The sequence below is a fragment of the Anabas testudineus genome, chromosome 1, assembly GCF_900324465.2.
Source record: "Anabas testudineus chromosome 1, fAnaTes1.2, whole genome shotgun sequence".
In the NCBI taxonomy this organism is placed as follows: domain Eukaryota; kingdom Metazoa; phylum Chordata; class Actinopteri; order Anabantiformes; family Anabantidae; genus Anabas; species Anabas testudineus.
This window is the reverse complement of record NC_046610.1, coordinates 12,478,214-12,506,054: the sequence shown is the minus strand read 5'-3', so window position 1 is coordinate 12,506,054 and position 27,841 is coordinate 12,478,214. Positions and strand designations below refer to the sequence as shown.

Sequence of the window (27,841 nt, the reverse complement as noted above, 5' to 3'; positions counted from 1 at the left end):
TTAAGTAAGCATTAAAGTCAAATGTATTGAGCAACACGTCCAACGGCCCCGGCCTCCTCCCTGCCAGAGTTCAGGCTCTGTGTTGAAACGTTATTTCTCTGTGTGAGCACGTCTGACTCAATCTCAGTTTCCTATACACACACACACACACACACACACACACACACACACACACACACACACACACACACACACTCGCAAGTTCCCTACTGGGTGTGTGTCTGAATGTATGCCTGTGTGTTAGTATTAGTGTGTGTGTGTGTGTGTTGTTAAACTAAACAGAAATCCGGCTTCCTCACTTCTCTCTTCTGTCCTCGGACTGTAAGTCGGCTCACAGCTCTCTCTTTCTCTCGAGGTCTCCATGACAACAAGCTGCCACGAAGACGTCGCACTTGCTACGCACCTGACATCAGGAAGGAGGAAGCACCTGGCCCCTCCCATGCTAAATTCTGCAAGGAATTCAGGTAGGCAAACACACACACACACACACACACACACACACACAGCCTGCGAAGTGTGTGATGAATGCTGGAGGGCTGGAGTGTTGAAACCGCTCTACGTGATCAAACAAGACAAGATACTGTCAGAAATGAAAGAAAATAAAAAAGTGGGTGTGGAGGTGAAAGAATATGAAGGTGGAGAGTAAGAAACACCAGTTGAGCCAGTACTGTATCATTTGAGATATCTCCACTGTTTTACTTTCAGTTCAGGTTTACAGCAGGATCCTGTTTGACAAAAGTGAGAAGCTGTTTGCATTGGACATTTAAAGTTTCAGATTCCCCCCTCAGCCAGTCACGTCTGCGTCTACATCATGTTCATGCTGACAGCAAGAAACACAAGAAATCCAGGAGGGAGTGAGTGAGTTGTTATTACTGAAAGATGTCATTACAGGGGGATCTAGAGCGCGTACGTCAAAGGTGTGAACAGCATAACATAAAGACAGCGTGTCATCGTGACCTCAGGGGTGTTATATATTTGTGAATGAGCACCAGGCTGGCTTGAGTGTGATCATCAGTAATAAGTATGTGGTGGATGTGATCATGTGAGGTGAGGTTTTGGGCTAGGTGTGCAGGAAACTCCTCTAGAGGAATGCTGTTCTGGCTTCTATGATTCAGGTCTGGCTGTTTGCACACACAAACACACACACACACACACACATTGGCCAGGGCCACAGGAGGATAGCATTTCCCATCCAGAATGATAGGAGGGAGGGAGTGAAAGAGAGAGGGAGGTGTGTTGGGGGTTTGGGCAGTCGGATTCTGGTTTGGTGAGTTTCAGGAGCAGGCGGTGTGTACACCATACACAGATAGAGAAAGAGAGCGAGGCGCACGGCGACAGAGATAGAGAGTTTCTCAAAGCTAGAGCGGCGGACGTGAGGTGTTTTGAGGAGTTCAGGTGACGGAGCAGCGCTGTCACTTGACATCATGCAAGCTTGGTTTGAATGATTTGAGTTGATCTGTGGGGAAGACTTCTTTTGTCACCGTTTGGATGAAGAGGGTCTCTGATCATTAGCGTGCTGGTGTAAGTGTTCAAAACTTTTCTTTATCCCTCCCCTTGCTTCTCCCCCCTGCTTCGGTTCTGAGGAATGTGGGGCTTATGTCAGTGAGAGTCAGGTACAGACTCACTAATTACCACTGCCCTTCCTCCCTCCATCCCTCCCTCCTTCCCTCCCTCTTTCTCTCTCTCTCTCTCTCTCTCTCTCCAGCTCTTTCCTTCCACTCCGCCACCTTCCCTGCGCTCTCCTCTCTCCTCCACTTTGAGACCTTGTGCGCTCCCCTCCTTCTTTCTTGTCTCCCGCTGTTGCGTCTACAAGTGCTGTCGTGACTGGAGCAGAGGAGAGGACAAACAGAGAGGATCTGACTCAGAATCCAAAAAAACACCAAAAGGAGAAGAGAAACTCTGACTTGTCCTCTCTCTCAGTTCATGTCTGTCTCCGTGTGTGTGTGTGTGTGTGTGTGTGAATGTGTTTTCTAGATGTGTCTGAGGTTGCTTCTGATTGTGCTTTGGGGGACCTCTCACTGAAGACAGGAGTTGTCTTGACAGCGAACAAGAGGCCGGAGAGAACCTGACAGACAGCGCACAGGCAGGAGTGGAAGAGGAAGGGAAGATGAGAAAGTGACAAGCTGGATCGTCGCTTTTGATCGGTGGCAGAACAACTTGCAGCAACTACGCGTCCCAACATCCTACAGGTTGGTTGGCAACTTGACATGTGTCTCCTATCCTTTCCTTTCCTTTTGATCTGTTCCTCACTGGCAACTTTAAATGTTCGGCTGTACTTGAGGGATATGTTTTCTCACCTGGCGAACTAAGATCACACACGTTCACATGCACAAACGCACACACACCGACACACACACAGTGGGTATCTGGAAGGACATTTCTTCAGCTGGTTTAGTGTTCACACTGACCCAGCTGACTGCTGTAACCTTCATTACAAGGTTACGGGATGGGGACTTGGTGTTTATTTTTTTGTGAGGATATGTGTGTGTGTGATCAGTTGCTGTCTTGTCTCGTCATCTTGTGTGTGTGTGTGTGTGTGTGTCTGTTTTTCAGAAACTGGTTGAGCAGGGCGCCAGTTAGCCTTGGGTGTCCTGTTGTTGTACAAACAAGATTTAGTGAGCGTATAAGTGTGTGGATGCACGTGTCTATTCATATACTTTACATCTGCGTGCAGTCACAGTATGTGCGTCTGCTCTTTCCATGAGCTTTAGATTATTATGATCCTGCTCTTAAGTATCTAATTTGTACTTCTTCTTTTTTACTTGAAGACACAAATTTAGGAATCCAATATTTTAAATTAACCAAATTCCCATAATATAAAATATCACTGGCTTAGAATTAGTTTTTAATTTCTATGGGTGGTAATGTAGATGCTGATAGCTTAATGTAATGTGAGATAGAAGCTATAGTTACTAACTCACTGTTTCCTGACAATCACCTGAGAAGAGACAGGACAGGAAAGTGCAGTGTGACAGCAGTGATGTAGCCCTCTGTGAGTGTGTGTGTGCGCCCTCTGTCTCAACAAGTGGCCTGCTTCTCTGTGAATACTGTAAATACTTTCAAGTTGAAGGTGTGTGAAAAGTGTTGGAGTGCTGGTCAGACCTGATGAGTGATGGCAGATGGTTATCAAAGTGCCTCGTGCAAAAAACAAAATCAAACTAGATTCCAGTAAAATGCTTAGTATGTACTACTGTACATGTGTCTCAGTGGCAGAAGCTGTAGATTCAGGAAGTGTTGTAAAGCAGGTATTTCTATGTAGTTTTTTTTTTTTTTCTGGTGTGACCTTAGTGACACCGTGTATGTGTTTGCCCTAGTTTCAGGAAGACAGACGATGTAAGATAAACAGGACAACAAGAAAAATTCAAAAACAAGCTTTTCTTTCTCCTTTTTTTTTAACTTGACTAAAGTTAACAGAACAGGAAACTGGTGGGAAATTGTTATTCAGCAAACCTCAAGCATAGGGAAGAGAAACAGCTTAAAATGCATGAATTACACACACACACACACACAGACACACGTAGTATATGGTCTTGTCACATGACTGTCACATGATCGTCTTATGCTCATGATGGGGAAGCACAGATTTAGTTTGTGTGTGTGTGTGTGTGTGTGTGTGTGTGTGTGTGTGTGTGTGTGTGTGTGTGTGTGACAAAGCTATAAGCCTAATCCACCAACACAGAAGCAGAAATCTAAAGCTGCAGAGTAACGAGACCAGTGCAGCAGAGAGAGGGAGTAAGAGAGAGAGAGAGAACCTGTTAGCAGCATTGTGTTGTTTATGAAACACCTGTAACAAGATCTGATCACCCTCTCTCCTCTCTCCTCTTTCTCTCTTTCTGTTTGTCACAAACATACCTGAAAAGCACAATGGCCACATTCTTCGCCTGTATCGCCCCCGTCCACCTCCCTCTTTAGCTCCCCTCTGCTCGGGCCAGACGCTGAACAGCAGTGAGACACAGGGAAAGTTAAAACAGGTAAAAAGGAAGGTGGTTAATACAGCACAGGTAGGAAAGAGGAGCGGAGCTGTTCAATCCAGAAAAGTAGCATCAAGGTTTGGTTAGGGTTAGACACAAGAACGACTGTAAGTTAAGTTTAGGGAAAACGTTGTGGTTTCGGATTAGAATAAATTCTTCGTTAAGGATAGGGGACCTTCATCGTCACGTTACGATAATAAACACGTCGTTAAGGTTATGGAACAGTCATGTTTACGCTTGAAGAGACGTTGACTTTCAGTTTGAGTCGAGAAACAAAGAGGCGTCTCCCGTGTTAATGTCCCGTGTTGCGGTGATAATTTCAGCCTCCTCTTTGTGACTTTGTAATTCCATAATAAGCTCACAGTGCTGCGTTCTTTGCTACTAATGGTTCGACCACTAGATAAGAGTCGTCACAAAAGTAAAAACATGTTTTTTTGGCGATTTGCTGTGGGTGTTAAATCATGCTGCTCATGCTTTTTGGTCAGTAGGCTGCTGGCGGTAGGGGACTTCTTTAAGATTGCGGGCACGGATAATTCCCACAACCATTTGACACAAAAAAATAAGTGTTTGTGTCAAACTCACATACTTTGTTGACTCAACCACCAGCCTCGGTGTCCTTCCGAAAATGGTGTAACAATGTCACTTAGCTCTTGACAGACAACAGCCATTACTCACACGGCCACAAGGGCCACAAGAGGACCTCATATACTGAGCGCAAGCCAGCGTCCTGTTAAAAAGATGAGAACTAAATTACAAGATTAAATATAGTTTTGCTGAAAAGTGGCAGAAGCTGCAGAAAATATACTCTGCAATAAAATATTAGCTTGAAACTGCTACAGCTTTACTGAACTGGCCAGTTATTGTATATGAGCATGTGCAGCACTTGTTTAAGGTTAGGGAAGTTAATGATATGCTGTGATTTGAACCATGAGCCACAACATGTTTATTGTATTAATATTTAACCAGAACATGTTCCTAAACTTAACCAGGGTGCTTTTGTTGCTTAATCCCCCAATACAACCAGTGTGATGTACACAAACATAGTAAACGTTTGAATGTATTTGTTCGCTGTTTTTGTAATTTGGGTGAAAAGACAATGTAAAAAAAAAAAAGACAAAGCATTGTGCAACCATCTCTCTTCTGGGAAGGAAGAACTCCTCTGGCAGGACTGACACACACTGTTGAATGTGTAAACAGGTGACATCCACTCACTGTGAAGGCTGGATCAACACTCCTCCTCCCCTCCTTCTCCGTGCTCCCCTGCCTTCCACCAGTCAACCTTCGACCCCTGTGTAACCCCTTCACCCCCCTGTGCGGTGACACTGCTGAACCCTCCATCCTCTCCTCCTACCCTGCTCGCTTCCCTCCTTTCCCTCTTCCAGCCTCCTCATACGCTAATACTGTTATCATGCTTCATTTCACTGAGAGTTTCTTCCTCTGTCTCTTGGCTCCTTGAGCCAGGAAGAGTTTTTTTAGAGTTAGACTGTGTAAAAAAAATAGGCACAGTCTGTCTTAAAGTAATATATACATACTGTACATATGTACATTCATACTGTTTGCTGTATATTTATCCACAATGGATGCAGTTTTTATACAAAACAATGACATTTATAATGATTAAATCAAATGATAACACTTTTAATGTACATGCATATTACTGTATGTAGACATGCTAGTATTATTTTCTGATAGACATTCAATTATGTGAACCCTACTGTATCCTTTAGATTGCTTGTGAATACACACACTTCGAACGTTCAGTTGCCTGTTCTCAAACAGCCGCTTCCCTGCATACCTGTTGCTACACACAATGGACTAGTTGTCTGGACAGCAGGCCACGAAGCAAGGTGTGTGTGTGTGTGTGTGTGTGTGTGTGTGTGTGTGTGTGTGTGTGGAGGGTGATTTGATTCAGGCAGGAAGCACATACAAATGTGGATGGTGTTGAGATGTATGTAAGTGAGTGAGTAGCTCTAGAGGTAGAAAACACACACACACACACACACACACACACCACATGTACACACATATTTATACCAACCCTGTATATATTACAATGATGGTATCAAATTTGTCCATACAACTTTGTACTTGCACACACACACACACACACACACACACACACTCTGCCCCCCGCTCCGTCAGAATGGAATGTTCCATGGGCCGAACCTGACTCTGTGTGAACCCATTCACAAAATGGACACAAAGTGGACTCTCACACACACAGTGTCTTCTGCAGACCGTCCAGCTCATCCCTCTTCTCTTCGTGCATCTTCCCTCTCACGTACAATCTGCCCCTCACTTTTCCTCTCTCCTCTTATTTTCAGCCATTCTGTGTGCGAGCAGGTGAACCGGTTGGTTGCACACTGTTTTTTTTTTTGTTTTGCCATAAATCCCCTGTTTCAGCGTGGTGTGCGTGACATTGTTAAGGAGTATAACTATTGTGTGTTTCGGTATTCTGAATTTAGGGGGCGTTAGCTGGAGTTGGCCGGTGCTGAATTCCAGCAGCTTTTCATTTAGCTCTTATCTCTTTAACTTTCCCTTCTCACTTTCCTGGTTTCTTTTTTTTTTTTTTTTACTCTTTGTGTGTGTGTGCTAGAGAACAATTTGTCTTTCCAGGAAACAAATGATGGTTGAAATTGCTGGTTTCAGATGGTCGGACGATAAAGCGTGCATACATTTTACACATACTGTACAAATCATGTGAAATTCTGGTTGACACACGAATCAGGTCAATGATGCACAGTCTCACCTCCACACACCTGGCTCTATCGCAGAGGGGTTGTCTGTCAGATTGTCTGGCTGTGTTGCTTTCTACCACACTCGCCTGTTTACCGGACAGAGCTTCACATTCATCCTGAATCTCAATTCACTTTTTTTAGTGTTCGATCGGGTTGAATTTTCACCGCTCTAAATACAGATCTATGGTGTGTGAACTGCTTTCTGCTAACAGTCTCACAATGTGTAACATTTTATAGGAACTGAAATTACTGCTGCAATAGTACACATATTAGCGATGAGGATTCATACCTGTCACTGTAGAGGGAACTAGTGAGTGTTTCTTTTCCACGGGGGGAAAATGAATAAGTGAACAAGCTATGGCCCAGACCACAGACCTAGAAAGTGTTGATATTGAGTGTTGAAATTAATCATTTAAAGCCTACAAGTAACTAAACAATATATATTAAGCTTAGATAAGATTTTTTTTCAACCTCGAGGACATATTACTCATTGTATTTCCCTCAGCAACATCAAGCGATGTAGCTTTAACATAAAGTCCATTAGCACAAGAGAATAGCAGGTGAACAAGTTCAACCCTAAAGATCATTTTAAAGTAAGAAACACACTGTAAAACTAAATGTGTGCGTGTCTGCAGTATATGAAATCTACCCCAGCTAGACTTTAATAAAATGAATGAGCACTTAAAATGTACAGTGTTCAATTTGTTTTCATTACCTAATCACCGATTTGAATTTTGCGGCTCAATTGTGGATTTAGGAGTAAATTTGTTTACAACCTGCCAGTCTGGTCACAAAAAAAGATACAGGTGCATAAACAATACAAAACCAAAACGACAAAAACAAGAACCACAATGTAGAAGAAGAATGAAGAAAACGCTCTGATTTCTGCAGGACTGGTTCTGTAATGTACTATTATTTAATGTGGTGCTTACTCTCTGTTACCTGAGAGCTGGTGTTGTTAAGCAGTGCTGGGAGAGAGGACATCATGCTGACATTACAATGGTAACTGGTCACTGGTTTGATAATAAGCAGCTTCATTGTGGTCATACGTCATGAGGATGACTGTTTCGTCTTCTATTGTGCTCTCATGTTTTCAGTCTCCTTTCTTTTACATACAGTATGTTGCTCCCTCTTTCTCTCTCCTTCCTCGTTACTTTGACCTTGGCAGTGATTGTAGCACCTAAACACACAGTGCTCGTGCTCTGCCATTGGCTGGTGACAAATCACATCACTGGAGTCAGCTGATCAAATTCTGGGCAAAAGGGGAAACTTCTTTCATCAGGATGGATGAAAAAAAGTGCACAACTTTAATGTTAGATCGTTTCTGTGTGTCTGTGTGTGTGTGTGTGTGTGTGGTAGGAGGGCAGAAAGGCTCTGTTTTTGTGCTGAGTCATTTTTGTTAATCATGAGTGGGACACTGGGATTGGTTAACGGCCAACCCATCGAACAAGGAAGTGTTGGAGTGGTGTAGGATTATTGTTAAGCAGAGTTCGTGTACATGCATGAGACATATATATATTGCACTATAAATAACATGACTGTTTGTTTTAGTTTCATGTTGACAATCGACATACTTGGCACACAACAAATGCTTGTAAAAATAAAGGTGTACTACAAGACACTGCATTTACTTTCGAATGTGAGTTCAATCTCAGTTTAACTTATTTTGCTTTCAAGTTACTTTTATAAGTTTACTTTCAATTTTCTTTTTGCTGAAATGAACAGGCGTGCCTTTGATTTCGTTTCACTTTTAGTTATCTATATTTCAGCCTCTTTAATGGACAAATGTCTTTCATTTGGACGCCTAAAAAACAGCACATTTTATTGAGATGCTTCCTGTTTCTGTTCATCCGTGTCATACTGCAGTCTTTTAGCTAAGCGGGCAACTCTTATTTTTTTTTTAGAGTTGTAATTGTGTAATTTCTAAATTATTAAACAGTAAAACTAAAAGATCCCTTCGGACGGTGTCGTTTCTTGAAAAACAAACACTTTGTTCTGCACAGGCCCCTTCAGCTGTCTCACATGCCCTGCAGGGCCAGCACACACCACGGGACGTTCACATTTCTGTAATGTTTATGTTTCCATTAACATTTAGGAAAGGCTCTAACGTTTACGTGCAATACAATACAGCACCCACCAACAGCGCCATTGTTTCATTCAGTGAAAACATCTTTGTTGTGAAATCGGCTTGTGATGTAATGTTTGATTCAGTGCTTACAGTAAATGCTACATGTTCTAAATATGTCGTGATCATGGAAACTGTCTTATAAACTATAATTATAATTATAAATAATAAGTGTTGAAGTGCAGGCAGTGTCTCTAATACTATCTTTGTAGAAGTCTCTTTGACCCAGATCTTTATCATTTTTAAAACAGAGTTATCAGTTTGAAAAGTCACTGATATGAAATGGAAACTATAATATAGTTATGAGCCTGTTACAAGCAACAAAATATGTGTTGCTTATATTAGAATTGGATTATAAACACAAATTACATGACAGTAAACATCGTTCACATTTTAATTATAAATATATGACATGAGAGAAAACGTAAGACCACATTAACCTCGTAGTGCGAAACTTACAGAAACCTGCTGACGGTCGAACAGTTTTTATTATCTGTCACCACACGGTATTTGCCAAAACTTGAAATCAGCCAATATGGGCCTCGCTGAAGAGTTTGACTGTGTATGTGTTTCTTTAACCCCCCCCCCCTCCCATCTGTGTCAGTGACCGTTGTAAGGCTGTTTGTGTACAGCTCCTCACAGATGTGTATGGGTTAATATCAGCCCCACAGGGCCAGTTCCCTCATGCCCCTGTTTTTGTTAACGCTGAGCTGATGGCTATCTTCACTGCACTACACTTCACAACTTTTCCTCCTTTCCCAGTTTCTTTCCCACAAATTTAAGTGACCACGGGGGGAGGGACAATTATCTTTAGGCTCTCTGTTGACACTTTACTTTAACTCCCCTCATTTGGCATTTGACAATATGTAAACACATAATAAATGGTTCAAAATGTGTCTGTATCAGTAACTATCTATGAGCGTAAGCTGATGCATTTGACGAGACACTATTAGACAGCTGCAATAATATAAAATCTATCATTATAAGAGGTGCATTTGATAATAAAAATACAGTTTATGCCCTCTTAACTGCATACAAATTATGTTTTATTAAGTTTTATGTAGTGCTAAACAGGGAGGCTTGTACAATTTCCTGTATCACCTCTTGAGAGTTTTCTTGCTCCTTAATATGGTATTCGTTTCTTAATAGATACTCATTTGCGGCTGGATAGTGTAGTGTAGTGCCTTTGCCTTGTACCTCGTTCCTCATTTGTAAGTCGCTTTAGATAAAAGCATCTGTCAAACGACTAAATGAAAATGTATTTGGGGAACGGGGCTGGGAACTGCTGATCCTGTGTACTTGTCATTGAGACATTTACAATATTAGACTATACAAATAAACTTGTCTTGACTTGATTTGGCATGTGAGTGTGAGTGAGTGTGTTTGTGTGATACAGTATGCTAGTAATAAAGTTATCTTGGTGTTTTAATCACGTCCTCCTCCTCCTTTTAAAATAGGTTTATGGCTCTGTGCGGCCTTCACTGCAACTTTTTACACCCTGTTGGAGAGAGAATATTTCTCTATCTGTAAACTTTGAACTGGCTATCTACATATACTGTGTGTGCATGCTGCCAAAAATGTGAGAATCAGTGATTGCATGTCCTTCATTAACAGAGTCATTGGTTAATGTGTCACTTGTGCAATGGCACTTGCACACACAAACGCACATAAACACACACTTAGGCTGGAGTGGAACGGCACCCCGACTGATAAGAGTATAGGCCCGTTCTCCTTAAGGGTAATATAAGGTTATGTACACTTCCACACATTGTCAATGTGGTCTCCTTCCTATTCTCTTGAACTCTCTCTGTGTTTCTGGCAAATATGACTGGAATGTGACAGTTTTCGTGTGGTTTGCATTGTCTTTATCTATAATGCATTTATCAGTGTGTCACCTTTGTTGCCTTTGACTTTGAAACCACACTAAATGCAACCTGCACACCAGAAGCTTCACTTGTTAGAAGGTGTTAGCTGCAACTAAATAATCATAATCACTTTGGTGTCAGGTCCTGTCTATTTCCACTTGTGTGTATTGCAGTGAACCTTTGGACAAACAGATTTGGTATTTAGCTTAGGTTTTAGTGCTGATAACATATGAAACCCCACTGGGGTTCTCACAGACAGACAGACAGACTGGTTAAAGTGAGCTGTTTATCCCTTATAGCTACAAAAAGTAATATTAGGTTTAACGAAACATTGTGGTGTTTAAGAGGTAATGGCTCACAACCAGTGAGCCATGAACTTTGCCAAAGCTATTCATGGTTCCCAGAGGCAGAACCCCCGATGACTTTACATCTATTTGCACAGTCAACATTTGTCCAACATTTTGCTTTATGGCACATACACAACATTCTCAATAGCCGCCCTTTGTTAATTATAATAAGCCACTGTTAGCACGCTCATGCGCAAAAGATACAGTAGGAAACATGGCACTTGCTGAACAACAGCATGATAACACTGTTTAGCGTCTTTACAATTTAGCTTAAAGCGCCATTTTTATGACTTGGTTAGAGAGACTGCAGTAAACAAAAACTATTCTTCCGCGTTTGAATACTGACTTTCACATGTATCCATGTAATTATATGTGCACAGCCGAGCACATGCACCTCCTGATTTTTCCGTGGTCATCACTTTTCATCACACCCACTGCCCTACAGTCCCCCCCTTTCAGTTTTGTTGTATTATCAGCAGAAACAGAGAGAGAGAGCAATTGAAGGTGGGGGGTTACCTGTACTTAGAGGCCCCACCTCTTCTGGCCATTGAGAATGAGCAAACACTGAACCACCTTTGCTTACCTCCACACTGAACCACCCAGACACAGGCAGGCAAGGAGACTCTCTTACTGCTGCAGCCTGTCACCACCAAAGGACAGTGAATGGACAGAGAGAACGTGTGTTTTAGAGAAGTGTGAAGCTACAAAGTGACTCCTAAAAGCAAAGCACACAGGCTGCATCTCCTTGGCCCATTTGTCACGATCCTCGCTTGGGATACAGGTACAGTGTTGTGTCTTTCTGACAGAGCAGAAAATAATACTTCACCATCTTGTCATTATTTCTTGTTGTTGTTCTTGTTGGGGAACTTTGTGATTGAGTTTGTTTGCTTTAAAAATCATGTTTTTGAGCAAAATGTTATAAGTATTAAATCATTGGGAATGACCCCAACACACTGTAGTGACGCTTGCCTCAGTCCTTATTTTTAAAAGATTTTGGAGTGCGTCTGTTTCATGCTGTTAACCTCTCTATGGCGCTTGAGGAGGCAGCTTTATGCTGTGTGATTTTGTGTTGTTGGACTGTCTTCTTGTGGCGGACAACTGGCATTCAGCTATGTCTGGCGAGAGTTACAGTTTACCAGACATACCAGTTTCACCAGAATAATGATTGGAAACAGACAACAAAGGTTCTTACACCTATCAGTGATTGGAATGGAGATCAACATGTCGTTACAATGGAACCAGTGGAACCAGTGGGGTAGCGTGACACTGTATGTGTGTGTGTGTGTGTGTGTGCGTGTGTTTAGGGTGGGGGATAAAAATGCTTCAGTGACTACATGGAGAGGCTGGTATTATTACCTATAGACTTCCGGGTTCTGTGTCATATAATATGTGGACTTTTACCCCAGGAAGCTGAAGCGTGTGTGTGTGTGTGTGTGTGTGTGTGTGTGTGTGTGTGTGTGTGTGTGTGTGTGTGTGCGTGTGCGTGTGCGCCACAGTATCCAGTGATATGGGGCCAAACTTGATTAATTTAAGTTGCGTTCGAGGAGTGAAATGCAGTGAACAAATGCCCGTATTTGCTGTTTTTTACTGCCTGGTTTTCATTTTCCCTTCACTTACAGTTCAAACTAAATGCTTGTATGGACAGAAAAGTTATTTCATTTGCAAGTTTCTGAAATTATGCCATTGTAGGAGTCTGATACACTCATTCTTAACTGTGTTTATCAACAGGGTGGGCCGTTGTTTGAGAACGAAAGTGTGCATGAAGGTTAGCTCCTTTGTAATCCTGTGTAATAACTGTGAGTGGACACTGAAAAGACAAATAGGAGGTTATGTGGAAATATGTAAGTCTTTTATTGTTCAATGTGTCAAATATCGCCAAAATCAAAAGCAGTAAGTCTTCCTTTAACCCTCTCACACAGCAACTCACATAATGGGCCCCTAAAGCCTAGATCACAAGTGTGTGGCACTGTCAACGTCAGTAGTAATTGTCTGAAACAAAGACTGCTTTGGCCTTGAACAGTCTAGCTGATTAGCCTGAGGAATGTGTTTGCCTAAAGAAGTAAAGCCCCCATCAGCTAGTGCTGAAGCTAAAGCTGAAGCAGCTCTTATGATCGGTAATGCCTGTGCGGCTGTGAGGAGACACACGGTACGTGGCAGCAGAATCACTTTCATCAACACTGATTTGTTTCTGTGCTGTTGTAAAAGAAGATGAAATGATTACAGTGCAGTGTTTGAGTGAAATCTTGGTGTTTAGAGTTGAGAAATGTGAATTTCCTGAAGGCAGTGGGGCTCTCGGGGTAAATGAACTGGAATCATCCCTCTGTGATGAAGTTGGGGTGGGCTGGAGGTGGTCACACACGCACTCTGTCTGACCTGAAATTCTTCAGGCCAGTTTCACTTTGAAGGGCTTTCCAGTGCTGAGGGACGGAGAACAGTCGGTCCCCTCCTCGCCGTTCGTTAGCCTGTCTCGCTCCTCTCCATTTGGCCTTGCCCCACACAGTCTGTGTGTGTCTACGCCTCTCTTCATTTCACCCCCCCTCCCTCGCCCGTGCCCTTCTCCTTCTCGGCTTGCCCTCCTCTCTGCACCTTCATCGTTTCTCCCTCCTCCCCGCTGCTCCTCTTTGAGCATGAGTGAACCAGTGGAATGAGGGTGACAGGTACATGGATGGGAGCAGAGGAAAAAGGGCAAGAAAAATAAAGAGATAGAAGCAGTTCAGATTAAAACCTGTTTGATTATGTAAATAAAGAACATTCGCCTCTGAACAAGACTTATTTTAAATCAATCATCAGAAAATAAATGTGCACTGGAACATAGAAAAGACACCCATGTAGTACATCTTCTGTCACTGCAATGGAAAATATGCAGTTAGTATATTTATAGAAAGTAAAAATACTGAATGCAGTCAAAGTGGCAAATGAAAGAAGTGCTTTTCAGTAAAGTGTAGTAGAAGCAACAAAAATTAAAAAGAGGATTTAAGGATGAAGTGAGTGAAAATGTGAAGTGTCAATTGAATCAAGGTGTCAATGAATCAATGAAAGTAGATTAACTCTCAGTTCAACATTAGATGAACCAGAACTCAAAGCAGTGAAACTGTCTGGAAATATATAAACACTGAAAGATTAAAGGTTTATTGCAGTTGAAATGTGCATTTACTTATTCCAGTTCTATACGATATACATGTCAGATATGTCATCTCTTCACATTGTAAAGATCAAATTATTCAGCCTTACCTTCGTTCACTGGCCTGCGAAAAGGTACAGAAGTGTATGATGTGTGTACGTCTCTGTGCTCTGACACATCATTTAAACCAACAGCTCCTCAAAAAAAAAAAAAAAAATGCTTAACAGAAATCTTAAGATAGCACAGCTTCCTTCTTCTCAATCAGCAGTGTGACTTAATTCTCCCTCCTGCTTCATCCTGTTAAAATCAGCATGTTGACAGCTTGAGCTGCGGTGTGAGGACATCATGTGTCCTGAAGGGTCAGCCATAGTTCTCACTTCCCTTTCATCAGCTTCATTGTTTCATGTGCTTCAGGTCATTTAGCTGACTCTGATAATGTACCGTGCGCTCAAGAGACAAGACAACGGGATAAAATGCGAGCTTCGTTTTGCTTTACACGCTGTAATCTAAATACACGATACTGCTCTGCGTTGCCAAAAGTAAAAAATCATGTGAGTAAATAGTGATTGCTACATGGAAGAATTCAGCTGTGGGTTTCTGTGCTCAGTATCTGAGAGGAACTGCTTCCAGGAAAGCGCAGTGTGGGACTTAACAGTGTGGTGTACTCCTACAGGTCATATCGCTCCACAGAAATAAACAGCAGGACCTCTGGTCTTGTGACACGCTACTCATTTACTTATATGAATGACTTGTAATAATAGATGGTAGTCATACACCCTCTCTGACCAAGATACTGATTACCAGCTCTGCTTTACTGCTGACTTTTATTCCTGCTTATTCATGGTTTTCACCTTTGTGGCAGATTCCTGTGTGCATGCACCCCTGGCCTTAACCAGTGTCCTAGATATGACCAACAAAGTCCAGGAAGCCGGCTCTAAAATGATTACCTCTTATTTAATTCTGAGTAAGGGTGTTTTGGCTTCGTGCTCACTAGGGCACCAAATGTGTATCTGTGCTCCACACTGGCCTGTAAAGCTGAAGCAGTGGAGGGTGTATGTGGCGTGACGTGTCATTGTGTGTGTGCCTAACAAATGATTTAGTGAACGCGTACAATGATTAAGGACGAGACAGTAAATGTTCTCCGTGCCCCTCTCGCATCTTCCTGTGGTGTTTAACGGTTAACCGCTGACCTGCCGCGCTGATAGGCCCGGTGTGCGGTCACCAGAACACTTGAACTCTCTGAGGTGTATCTGAGTCCTGATTGGTTCTCAGTAAAGACTGACAGTTAATCTTTGATTCAGATTGCCCCCCCCCTTTGGTGTAAGAACAAGGCTGGATCTATAGCAATCAACACAGACCCAGATTTTACACAGTGTGCTGACATATACACACACTGGTAAGGCATCTTTAAAGACACATCACATTGATTGATGCATTTTGCTGTATTTTATATTCAGTTCATTCTTTTTATAACTGACTTTTCATAATACAATCAAATGCTGCAGTCCACACAGAGCTCACTGTCTATCATTTGTGCTTTAATCTGTTGTCTTTTTGTCTCTCCATCAGTCTTGGGTCTTTATGCTAAATAGACTTTTTCTTTCCTGTTTACTCAGTCGTTAAGGCGCGGGGTTGGTTTCAATAGCAGCTGAAACTCAGCACACTGTTGACCACACACTGTGACTTTCATCTTTCTCTCCCTTTCACCCCATCTGCTCTCTCTGTCCTTCACTCCCCCTTTTTCAGAGCTTTGAGAGGAGTTGTTCGAAAGAAACTCTAATAACAAGTGACGTTTTTCTCATCTGACTGTTTTTTGTTTTTTTTTTTCCGTCTCTCTATCTGCTCTCTTGACTGCCCAGGAAGGTGTGTGTTGTTTGCTTAAGTTAAGCAGTGCTACGAACATGTTCACCACTGTTATACAAAAAAAACACACACACACACACTTACACACAGTTGTAGTCTTGTGCTGACATGACACAAATCACTCTAGTGGCACCTCCCAGTCAAAATTTCCAAATGTCCTTTCATAGAAATACAACAACATGAAGTATTCAAAACTACGTTGAAATGTTTTCTGTCATTTTCTAATTCTGCAACTCTAAGCAATAAATGATTATAATGATTAAAACTACAGAGAGAGTTTTAATGTAAGAGGAAAGAAAGGAAGAAAGAAAAAAAACTTAGAACTTAAAACTTCTTGTTTTGGTCCCAAAAATATATAAACTAAACACAGTTTTTAAGATCACAATCCAAATTATACAGTATAAAACAGCACTAAAGTGACTCAAGTCACGTACAGGTAATGAAATAGACTTAAATAAAATAAATGTTGCTTCAGACTAAATGTAATAAACCACTTTCCATCACCACTTTGTGTTTATGTATTTTAAAACTTTCTAGTATATCTAAGTAAAAGCAGCGCCCCATGATCCGCCCACATACACATTCAGACAGATTACCTTTTAGCTCCACCCTCATCAGCTCTTGCAGCGTTGGTTCAGGGTGTGTGTGTGTGTGTAAAGGAGGCTGGACTCTGCGCTCAGTGCCCTGCTGTACCTGTCTCTCATGGTGGAGGTGGACCAACACTCCCTGAGCAGGCGGCCAAGCAGCAGAGTGCTGTGAAGCAAAAAAAAGGGGTAGCTATCGTTCCCATTTGACCACTCTCTGCTTCTCCTTCCTCTTCTCCTTTCCACCGCCATCCCTCTGCTGTGTGATCCTTCTCAAGATGTGTGTCTGTTTCAGTCTCACTTCTCTGTCTCTCTCTCTCTCTCTCTCTCTCTGATTCTTATTATTTAAATGATGAGTTGACTTGAAACTGGGAATGTATGTCAGGTTTGAAGACTGGCTTGAATGGTATTTGCATGAGTCATTTAATATCCCAGCTGCTGCAGTGTTATCTATTGGGTGTGAATTATGTGTTAAGAGAAAGCAGAATTTGAGGGTGTTTTAAGAGTTGATGTTTAATTGATCTTACTCTGCTGCAGATTCAGTCACCTACGAGTGTCCAGTGAGTCCATACAACTATGGTGGCACCTTCTTGGACCAGTGTCACTTAGTTGCAATTCAGGATATAGACCTTTAAGATTCATTTTTTGATTTTCTTTGCTCCATAATCTGCAATAAACTGGGAGCTAAATAGGCGTTTGTTGGTCTACTCACCTCTTAACAAGATCTAAATGTTCTCCTGAGATGAAAACATAACAGCGGTGTTGATCAGAACAGTGATATAAAGATTCAAATGTTCTTTCTCTTTCTGCCTGTGATGAGCTACGCTTTGATAATACCATGGCTCATGTACTTATTTGAGGAAAAAGATGGAATTTGCCAGCGGTAGTCAATCTGTGTTTATGATATGATCCGGAGGAAGCCTGTAAAGCTTTGTCTTTATCTGCTCATAAAACAATCCAGGGCCCAATAACATGCTGTTAATACGTAGAGAATCAGATGCTTCTATCAATCATAAACACTGTGTAATGGGCAATCTCCACAGCAATAACTGGAACACTTTAACCCAGGAGATTGGTACTGTTACCCAATCAGATCCTTGGTCTTTAACTTCCTTTACTTGCTGTGTGCAGACTAACTGGGTCTTTGACCATGCTGCATCGGAGCTGTGAATGTCAGATTATGTTTTACCTAATAACTGCAGCAAGACAGAGAACAATTATTGATACGTGGTTTTATTTAAAAAAATACACGTTGTGCTCAGACGTCATCCTTATGCTCTTTGTGAAATGATCTTCTTCACTCAGATTGATCATTTATCTGCTGTCTCAGTTTTTTGCTTATTCTCTCCTTTACACACACTTTTTTTTTATATGCACACACACAACTGCATACATGTACAGTATAAGACCAGTGCTTTTGGAAGAAGTGATTGCACATTTTCAAGCCAATTATTGTTTTTTTTTTTTTTTTGGTCTCTTTATTTCCTCTTTCATGTTGCCCTTTGTTATCTCTATTTTTATGGCAACAAACTTCACATATGCACTTGCTGTGGGGATTATGTTAAATTATATAAAACAGAGGAGACAGACCATCGGAGTTTAGCTTCACTTCTGACATGTGCTGTGCTGTGAGTTCCTAAGTCTCTTCTCAAAAAGGGAAAACTCAGCACAAATTCAGCATAACAGCGGTCAGCTCTGAGGAAGTTAGGAATATCTCCAAGTGATCAAAAGCAGGAAGTCTGTTATCCCATGCTAAGGCTGAAGAATGAATATATCATATTCTTGACAAACAGACAAATGATCCAGAGAAGAGAGTTTTATAAGAGCCTCAACCTGAATACAGTACAGAGTGTCGCCTTCACGGTTACACATAGTGCCTTTTTATCAGTGAGCAGAACTCCCAAAGTGAATATTGTCCTCCATTTGTCATCAGTCTGGCAAGATAAGGCTGATAAGAGATGGAGTTGTGTTAGTACTTCACACGATGGAAGGAACAGAGTGAGGTAGGGCACGTAACGCTGACAAAGCAGAGAGGGAAAGCAACACAGGAACAAAGAGATGCTTTAATGTAGCGAGCCATGAGTGATGAGTCTTTGCTGAGTAGTCAGAGTGCATCTCTACATATTAGATGTTCCCATCATTTTGTCAAAATTGATGTTTTTATGTAATCAAATGTCATTTTGACCTGCTGAATGTCAACTTGCAGCATCCAACTGCTGGCTAAAGACAGAAGGAGGAAGCATCTGTTGTATTTCCCCACTCTTGTTTTGTTTTCCTCCTTTTCTGCTTTGATATTATTGTCCTCTGCACATCACTGAATGAATTAAATAATAGTTTACCTGAACCAGAAATAACATATTTAAATTAGATATAGTTTGACCTTTTTTATGATAGTTAAAGTATGTTTTGTTATTCATAAATCTGTGGATAACGTATCACTTAGTTCAGAGGTAATTATAAGCTTTCCAGCCTTGGGCAAACTAACAAATGAACAGGTGTGTGTGTGTGTGTGTGTGTGTGTGTGTGTGTGTGTGGGAGAGTGGGACATTGGGTCAGGTCAAATGAGTGTGTGCGTTACCATGGTTGCTTGGCTTTGTAGAGTTTCACCTTTGTTGACTGCCTCACCTATCTCCATCAAAGTCCACGCAATCTTATGACGCACAAACAGACACACACACACACACACACTGCCTGCCTACCTAGCAAGAGGTTGTTTTTTTTATTTGGCCTATTTACTTACATGACATGTAGGCTGACAAAGAGAAGTTTGCTTTGCTCTGATTGGTCGCCTTAGTGTCGTACGCAGCATGGAGATTTGTGGATTTAAAATAATGTGGATTTTTCCGTTCTGAATGCTGGCAGTGTTGGAAAATAACAGAGTAAGAGGTTTAAGTTTGAGAAGCCGATTTCTGATTGTTCTCTGTTCCTCCTATAGAGCTGCAGATCTTAACAGGGTGGCACACACACTGACACACACACACACACACACACACACACACACACACACACACACACACACAGAAAGCTGCATAACATTTGTATTGATAAAAAGCTGAAAAGTGTCTCATACTGAGCGTGTGCAACCCACAGGTAAAAACAAATTATTGTGCATAACTCTCACATATTTTACACACAATTTCCAGTAAAGCCTAAGTCCAACTTGTCAAACTGGCTTCTGACACACACACACACACACACACACACACACAATAAGCATGTGACTGAGTTGTACCCAGTGAACCTTGAGCTGATGTTTTCAGCGTTTACAACCCTTCATTCTCCCTGATAGGGGTCAGAGGTCAGCAAGGGGTCTGACAAGGCAAGGCTGTAAAGCCGCTGATAGGAGAAGGCGCCCCAGGGATTTATAGATGCTGTATTTTTTCCAACTCACACTGTGGATCTTGGTTAGTTGTTGGTTAGATAATCTCGCATGTGATTCTGTCTGCAAATTGTTGCCTCAGCTTGTGTCCATGTTCTGGCACCTTTTCAGCATTAGTCCTATTATTTTTCTTCCTTGTTGTGTTTTTTTTGTCCTCTCCTACCACAGCGGTTTTGGTTGATAGAATTCAGTGTAATTTAATAAAAGTGTCCTCCTTTTTCTTTTTTTAGGACCCAGATCTAATTTGATGGTTTTGTCAGAATGACAGCCGAAGATCCTGCTTCCTCCTCGACCATGAACAACAACGCTGCCCCCTCCAAGCCCTCCACTGGTGCCTCCCACCACCCTCACCATGGACAGATCAACATCCCTGAAGGTGTTGCTGGTGCTCCTAATGAGGCCGCACTGGTGGCCCTGATGGAGCGCAGTGGCTACAGTATGGTCCAAGAAAATGGTCAGCGTAAATATGGCCCTCCCCCAGGTTGGAACGGCCCATCTCCTCCACGAGGATGTGAAATCTTTGTGGGCAAAATTCCCCGGGACGTTTACGAGGATGAGCTCGTACCAGTGTTTGAGTCCGTTGGACGCATATACGAGATGCGGCTGATGATGGACTTTGATGGGAAAAACCGAGGGTACGCGTTTGTGATGTATACAGAGAAACATGAGGCCAAACGTGCTGTGCGGGAGCTCAACAACTATGAGGTGAGGCCTGGGCGGCTGCTGGGGGTCTGTTCCTCAGTGGACAACTGCCGTCTTTTCATTGGTGGCATCCCCAAGACCAAAAAACGTGAAGAGATTCTGGAGGAGGTTTCTAAGGTGACGGAAGGTGTGCTAGATGTGATAGTTTATGCCAGCGCTGCAGACAAGATGAAGAACCGTGGATTTGCATTTGTAGAGTATGAGTCGCATCGTGCAGCCGCCATGGCTCGCAGGAAGTTGATGCCTGGACGCATTCAACTGTGGGGTCACCAGATCGCAGTGGACTGGGCAGAGCCAGAGATTGATGTGGACGAAGACGTTATGGAGACTGTGAAGATCCTATACGTCAGGAATCTAATGATGGAGACCAGTGAGGAGACAATTAGACGAGTGAGATTGGTTTACTGATCAATTTACATCTTTTACCATTCATGGTTTTATTAGGTAGAATTATATATGACATTATGGAGTAGATGGCCAGTCATAGGAGCACTGGCATAGTTTTGAAGAAATTAAGCAAGGCTAACATTACCCATATCTTCTCTGTCAATCAGGTGTTCAGCCAGTGGAACCCTGGATGTGTTGAACGTGTGAAGAAAATTCGTGACTACGCCTTTGTTCACTTTACCTCCCGGGACGATGCTGTCATGGCCATGGACCACCTCAATGGCACAGAGGTGGAAGGTTCCTGCATCGAGGTCACGCTTGCCAAGCCAGTTGATAAAGAGCAGTACTCACGTCAGAAGGCCTCTAAGGGTGGAGTTTCTGCCACTCCAGAGGCTACTCAGCAGAACTACGTATACCAGTGTGATCCTTACACATTGGCCTACTACGGTTACCCCTACAACACCCTAATTGGGCCCAACAGAGACTACTTCGTCAAAGGTTAGAAATCATTTTTTCTGCTGTTGTTCCAGTCATGATCCGTTGCAAAAGCCACAGTGTTTCTCTTGTCTTGTTGGTGGCAGCAGAAACTCTTTAGGCCAATGCACGACAGTTCTCATAATGATGAACATAAGACGCAATTATAGAAGCAATATGACGACAAACACAGTGTCAGCAGTGAACTGATTTAAAAATTATCATGATAACTTAAATAATGATTTCATCTCTGATGACTAGATATTAATTTGACGTGTTAAGTGTTAAAATCTGTAACTTGATAAGGGTTTGTGGCTTAAAATCAAAGATTTGTTGTGAAAAGACCAAGACAAAAGAAGGTGATGGACAAATGAATGCTAATCCCATTACCTTTGATGATTGATTAAAATGGTCTACGGGTGGTAGCAGGAAAATCTATTTGACTTTCAACAATCATTGTGTTTTGGTTTTCTCTCCAAAGGATCCCCAATGATACAGAACAATGGTAATCTCTCACATCCTTATTTCTACTTATCCCTTCAATGAACAATGAGCTTTCTTGCCATGTGACAAACTCTACATTTTCTAACACCATCCTTTTCCTGCTGCACTGTCACTTCCCATTTCATGCTGGGTTGTTGCAGAGATCACAACAAAAACTGCAAACATCTTTGGAATGCCATTTCACCGTGCCATAAACTTACATAGCAGTACTCAGGAAAGAGCCCAAACTAAACCTAAAGAACTTAGAAAACAGATACTGCTTAAAAATGCCCAGTAGCAAATGGGCACAGTATTCCCCTGAATGACATCTACATGATGCTCCTTGCTCCTTATAAGTGAGAGAAGCTTTCGAAGAAGTTCTGAACTCGTTGAATAATCTTGCCTTACTTGCTGCCGAAGTCCTAAACCACAACTCCCTGTCATCATATTACTGTAATTGTATTTTAAGCAGGTACTGTGCGAGGTCGTGGTCGTGCCGCTGCAGGTAACCGTACCCCTGGACCACGGGGGTCGTACCTGGGCGGTTACTCTGCCGGTCGTGGCATCTACAGCCGCTACCATGAGGGCAAGACCAAGCAGCCTGAAAAGTCGTATGAGCTGATGCCCAGTCTGGAACTCGCTGCCTCTGTCAACCCAGTTGGCATCAAACCTGGCACAAGTCAGTGAGACAGACATATACGCCTCTGTCCTCGCCCATCTTAAAAATCTTTACTAAACCTTCCAGCTCATCATTTTCTGTCTCTCTGTCCTGTGTGGTTTGAGGAACCTTTATCATATCAAGATAACAGTTGTTGCTGGATGGTCATGTGCAAAAGGACTTCTTTGATTTCTCTCTGTCGTAAAGAATGAAGACACTAAATAATAGGTGTGTCCCTTCTAGCATGACCAGAAAGTAACAGCTTTTCATTGTTCCTCATTCTATCCTTTTATCTCTGTATCAGAAATTTGTCTTACCGAGTGTCTAGACCGAAAAAGCGCTGTGTTAAAAAACTGCATCGTGGTGTAAGATACTTTAAGAAGTTTACAACTCTGCCAGGTTATGAGAGAGGAAATTATTTAATCCTCTGTCATGATAACTGCTAGATTAACAATAGTAAAACCAAGATTTGCAAAGTAATCTAACTGGAATGAATTCAATTGGTCACCACATGGCATTGTGAGTTTTCCCTTAGTGCTTCAGTGGTCTTACCGATGCAGCTATGTTTTTTCACACGGCGCTGTTGTCTGTCTGAACATGGTCATACTTGTGTGGGGACCAGAGCTTCCACAATCTCTTGTTGCACACATTCATTCTGATTTTTCACTAAAACACAGTATCCTGTGTTGTTTTGTTTTTTTTATATCAAGGGCTGTTGCTTTAGCTTTGCTGAGTTGAAGAGAAAGACAAATTAAAGACAACTTATCTTCCCCTGTCCGTTATGTCTACTCTATTTTAATCACTTTGCTTTAGTGTTAGTAGTGCAGTAGCCCATGTGGACAATTACAGTCATTTTGCAAAGCATGGTGGTTGTAATGTGATTATTTTTTATACCGTTACAACAATCCTCTAACTGCTGTGTCAGATAAGAGAATATGGCAGCAAAGTTGTGAGGTGGCTTCTTTTTGACAAATAATTTCCTGGTGCAGAGTTCCTTTTCGGTCGTCTTCCTTCTTTCCTGTAAGGAAGTACAAGAAGCAATGTGCTGCATCACATGGTCCAGGATTGATTGAGGTTTAAAAACCCATCAAGGCTACATAGTTAAAGTAAATAAAGTATAAAATAATTTACGAGAATAAAGGTAATCTTACTGAGACTGGTCTTCAACCAAGTATATTGCTGAATATAATAACACGAACCTATTGTTATAATCAATCTCAGCTATGATGACAGTCTGATCAGGGGACCCTCTGGAACCATTTGACCCCGATCTGGGCGCTCAGTCTGAGTCCTGGTCTGTGTGGAATCACAGGATCGCCACTGGATTGAAAAGACTTTTGTGCATCTGAAACAATGACTGACGTTGTGTTTGCTCTGTGTGTGAGTGTGTGTGTGTGTATGTGTTGGAGCATTAGGCCTAATCCACAGTTGAGCACCATCATAATCCAGATCACACCCCAATACCAACTTGTGTAACTTATTATTACTTATTGTTTCCCCTCTTGCCTAAATTGCATCCTCCAGCCTTTCTCTGTTTCTTTAGTTTTCCTCACTCCTTTCATAGATTACTTTCTGATCTAGGTATGTCTGTTTCCAAAGGGTGCATGTATGTGCTTGTCTCTTGCTATTATTTCATGTATTGTGAATACAAACATATTCACAGTCTTTTGCTCTACTCTGTTGTCTGCACCGGTCCAGTCTGTTATCCAAGCTCTCATTCTTCGTTCTTTCTATGTGCAGTGGCTTTGCCGACCTTGGGTGGGCAATACCCAGTGTTCAGCGCGGCTCCTGCAGCCAAGCTGATGGAGGAGGGGAAGGTGCACACGGTGGAGCACCTTATCAACCCTCTGGCCATGCAACACCCTGAACACTCCACTGCTACTGCTGCTGCTGCCACTGTCCTACCTGCGGTCTCTACCCCTCCACCTTTTCAGGTGCGTACAGTACATACATGTTTCACAGACATAACATTGATTTATTACTCCACCAATTCCACATTTCACACTCATAACACTCCTCAACTTTTATACATTTCCCAGGGTCGTCCAATCACTCCTGTTTATGCCATGGCCCACAACGTACAGCGTATCCCAGCAGCTAGTGGTCTGTATGGAGCCGGATATGTCCCCATCACAAGCTACGCTGCCAACTCAGCGACTCTGGCGGCTCTCCAGAAGAATGCAGCGGTGGCAGCTGCGGCGTATGGCGGTTATACCGGCTACGCTGTCCCACAGGCCTTCCCCACCACAGCATTCCAGCTGCCCATCCATGATGTCTACCAGACATACTGACTGTGAGGCTCAGACCACATGAAACAACGACAAAGCTATCCTGCCTGTGACTGAACAACCACTGCAGCATCTCAACAGCGTCTGTCCCATCTTAACAAAACGTCTCTTGAACCAGTGAAAGTCCAAGAGCCCTAAAGGAATTGGTGTTTGAAACAAATACTCAGACGGTGACAAAATGACAGCCTGACATCTCATATTGCTCCCACTAACTGGCCTCAGTAAATCCTGGACCCTGAGCAGCCACATGACAAGTTTAATTAGGCAGCATCACTATTTTTATACTGATTATTATAACACACTCACAAGAAAGCCCATTTATCTACCTGACTGTGGTGAGAATCACTCCCACAAAAATAACATCTCACACACACAGTTCAGTCTCTCTGTCCTTTTCTCACACATCTCCGCCACCTGGTTGTTATAGCAACAGAAACGCTGAAGGTACAAACAAGTATTTATGAAGAGAAGATGCATATTTAAGGTTTTATTCTCTGCAGGTCTCTCTTTTTATTATACGGTGGTGTTTTGAAGTGTCCTTTACACTATGTCCAAAAACTTGAGGAGAGAAAGAAAAGTTAATTGAAAGGAAACAAAAGGACAACGGGAACTACTGACATACGAGGATGCCACTAAAGACAGCTGGTTTTGGATATACTAATGTTTTTTTTTAGTATTTTGTCTTTAATACATAGTATTGTAGCCCATTTTACTTGTTGTAGGTGATGCTGTCCGTCCATGCTGGTTGAATGCGTATGCTTCATACACACCTGTTTGGTACTTTGTTTGGTTTATTTTGTTCTTTGTGTGTTTTTGGTTGTTTAAAATGAAGGTTCGAAAGTTTTTTTGTTGTTTTTTTTTTTGGCCTCTTATTAGTTTTTAGCTTGTTATTAAGTCTCTGCTTTAATTGTTGGATACGTACATTGTGTTTTGGTTTTGCTTGAAGAAAAGTTGCCAACTAAAAGCTATTGTTGAGACGGATTCTTTGGGGAACAAATACTAAAGAAGGAAAACTGGTAAACATTTTTAGGAGCGTGCAACATGGTTTTAAGTATATGTCTGAAAGCAACATAATGTACATGGGGCTCTTTCCTATTCCCTGTAACTGTGCTGACAGGGGAATAAGACTGAACAGATATTAGTTGTTTTTTTCTCTCGTTTTTTTTGGATGTCTTGATTTTGTTTCTGAATTGTTTGACCTTTTAAAAGTGAACAAATATGGACAGAAATAAGACATCTTTCTTTTGGGGCACTCTGCCACTTAAAGTGCCCCTGAATTTGCCAGTGCTAACCAAAAATATAAGGCTTCATACACTCCAGTCCTGTGACTTTAGAAAGATTCTCTGGGCCTGACTATAGTGCCTTACATCTGCATAAATGCGCCACTCTTTGCTTTTCACCGTGCCTTTCAAGCTAAGCCCATGTGGTTGGCACAAAGGGGAAAAGACTTCTATCTGTGCATAGTAACGGAGTCTTCTCCATTCATATTTCTAACAACCCAGATTTGTGGTGTTGTGTTGAGACGAGTAGGTTTGAGTCTCTACAATCGGATGTGACAAGACTACCTCTCTTCTCTGAATGCTCCTGCAGTAACACTCCATATGTCTGTCTCCTCTTTCTAGCTCACCCTCCAAACTTTGCTTGACCGAGGTGCACTTAAATGTATTTATAAAAGGCAAGGTTTTGCCACTTTCAGATGAAGAGATAATAATTACTGAGCATGAATTCATGTGTGAACTTGGCTCATTAACATTTTTGAATACAGTATGTGTATGTGTGACAGGGATTTTCCTCATGGATAAAACATAAACTAATCCATAACCCATAAAATAACCCTGTTAAATGTTTAGTAGGCACTTTTAAAACTCTGCCATGTGTTGAAAGCAAGTGTAATGTCGAACTAGGAATAATGGGAGCATTACCTCACACAAAAATATACAAATAGCCATGGATGTTACAACATACAAATGTTAAAACAATGTGATGAGATTAATGTTGGGGATGGCCTGGATTTTTCATATTGTGAATGAAATGACAACTAAGTTATTGGTCCAAGAAGTTAAATCACATCAATGATGTGTGATGATATGATCGACTCATACAAGTCTAATCGCACTACTTCATCTCCATTTGCGCCCTTCCTCCATCTCTAAAAAACTGGATTTAACAAACTGCTGTAACTGTTTTCGTGTATGATGACATTAAGACAGGATATATTTAATATATGCATTACATTGTTGTGTATGAAGTAAGAAGAAAAGGTATAATATATTCTAAGACATATTTCTTTTAGGGATAAAATAAAGTCAGTGTAACAAAAGTAGATACAGAAACTTTTTTTTGCCAAAGTGTCCAATAGTTTTAAAACATTCAAGGTTATTGTGTTTTGTGTAATATTATAATATTATGTTTGATATTTTTAACTGGATTGTGTTGAGTGGGAACACAACAGCCAATTGTTTCTGCCACATTATCAACAAACTAGCAGATTGCATTTTTTTTTTTCAATCCATTAGCACCTCAAGGTGTTGATGTTGCAACTCTGCATGTGAGTTAACCTAATAAAGGTCTCATCATGTTTTAACAGTGCTGTATTAGACCACAGAAACTGTGTCCCTCTGGCTCTGCCTCCCACTCAAAACACCTGCTTTACTTTCTGTTGCCTGCATTTCTCCCACAAGGAACAGGAGGATCCGCTCCTGCTCCCTGTGTTAGTGGTGTGGAGCTACATATGCCTAGTTTAATATAGGTGTTACCATTTATACTCTTCCTAGTGTGTGCCTTATTGACAAATGTGCTTTTCTATATTGTAGGCCTATGCAGACTATTTTCTATCTGGAAAACAAACAAAACAAA

General features: G+C 41.8%; 1 protein-coding gene across 12 annotated transcripts; it reads left to right on the top strand.

Annotated features, from left to right (window-relative positions):
* Positions 1-307: 307 nt before the first annotated feature.
* Positions 308-27,841, top strand: rbm47 (RNA binding motif protein 47). 12 transcript variants are annotated; one of them, XM_026360557.1, is made up of 8 exons: positions 308-464; positions 2,044-2,189; positions 20,224-21,085; positions 21,250-21,580; positions 22,038-22,061; positions 22,509-22,718; positions 24,438-24,631; positions 24,737-27,841. In XM_026360557.1, exons 3-8 carry the CDS (start codon positions 20,255-20,257, stop codon positions 24,986-24,988), a joined length of 1,842 nt encoding a protein of 613 aa, XP_026216342.1. In that variant the 5' UTR covers positions 308-464; positions 2,044-2,189; positions 20,224-20,254; the 3' UTR covers positions 24,989-27,841. The 12 variants fall into 12 exon arrangements, with proteins under 12 accessions (XP_026216342.1, XP_026216339.1, XP_026216340.1 ...); XM_026360554.1 differs by having other exon boundaries at positions 1,975-2,189; XM_026360555.1 differs by lacking the exon at positions 308-464 and adding an exon at positions 533-1,521.

Excerpts from the sequence above, each read along its gene's own strand:
- rbm47 (XM_026360557.1), top strand. The coding sequence starts at position 20,255 with ATGACAGCCGAAGATCCTGCTTCCTCCTCGACCATGAACAACAACGCT. Across the intron at positions 21,581-22,037 it reads CAGAGACTACTTCGTCAAAG|GATCCCCAATGATACAGAAC; the intron begins GTTAGAAATCAT and ends TTCTCTCCAAAG. Across the intron at positions 24,632-24,736 it reads CTACCCCTCCACCTTTTCAG|GGTCGTCCAATCACTCCTGT; the intron begins GTGCGTACAGTA and ends TACATTTCCCAG.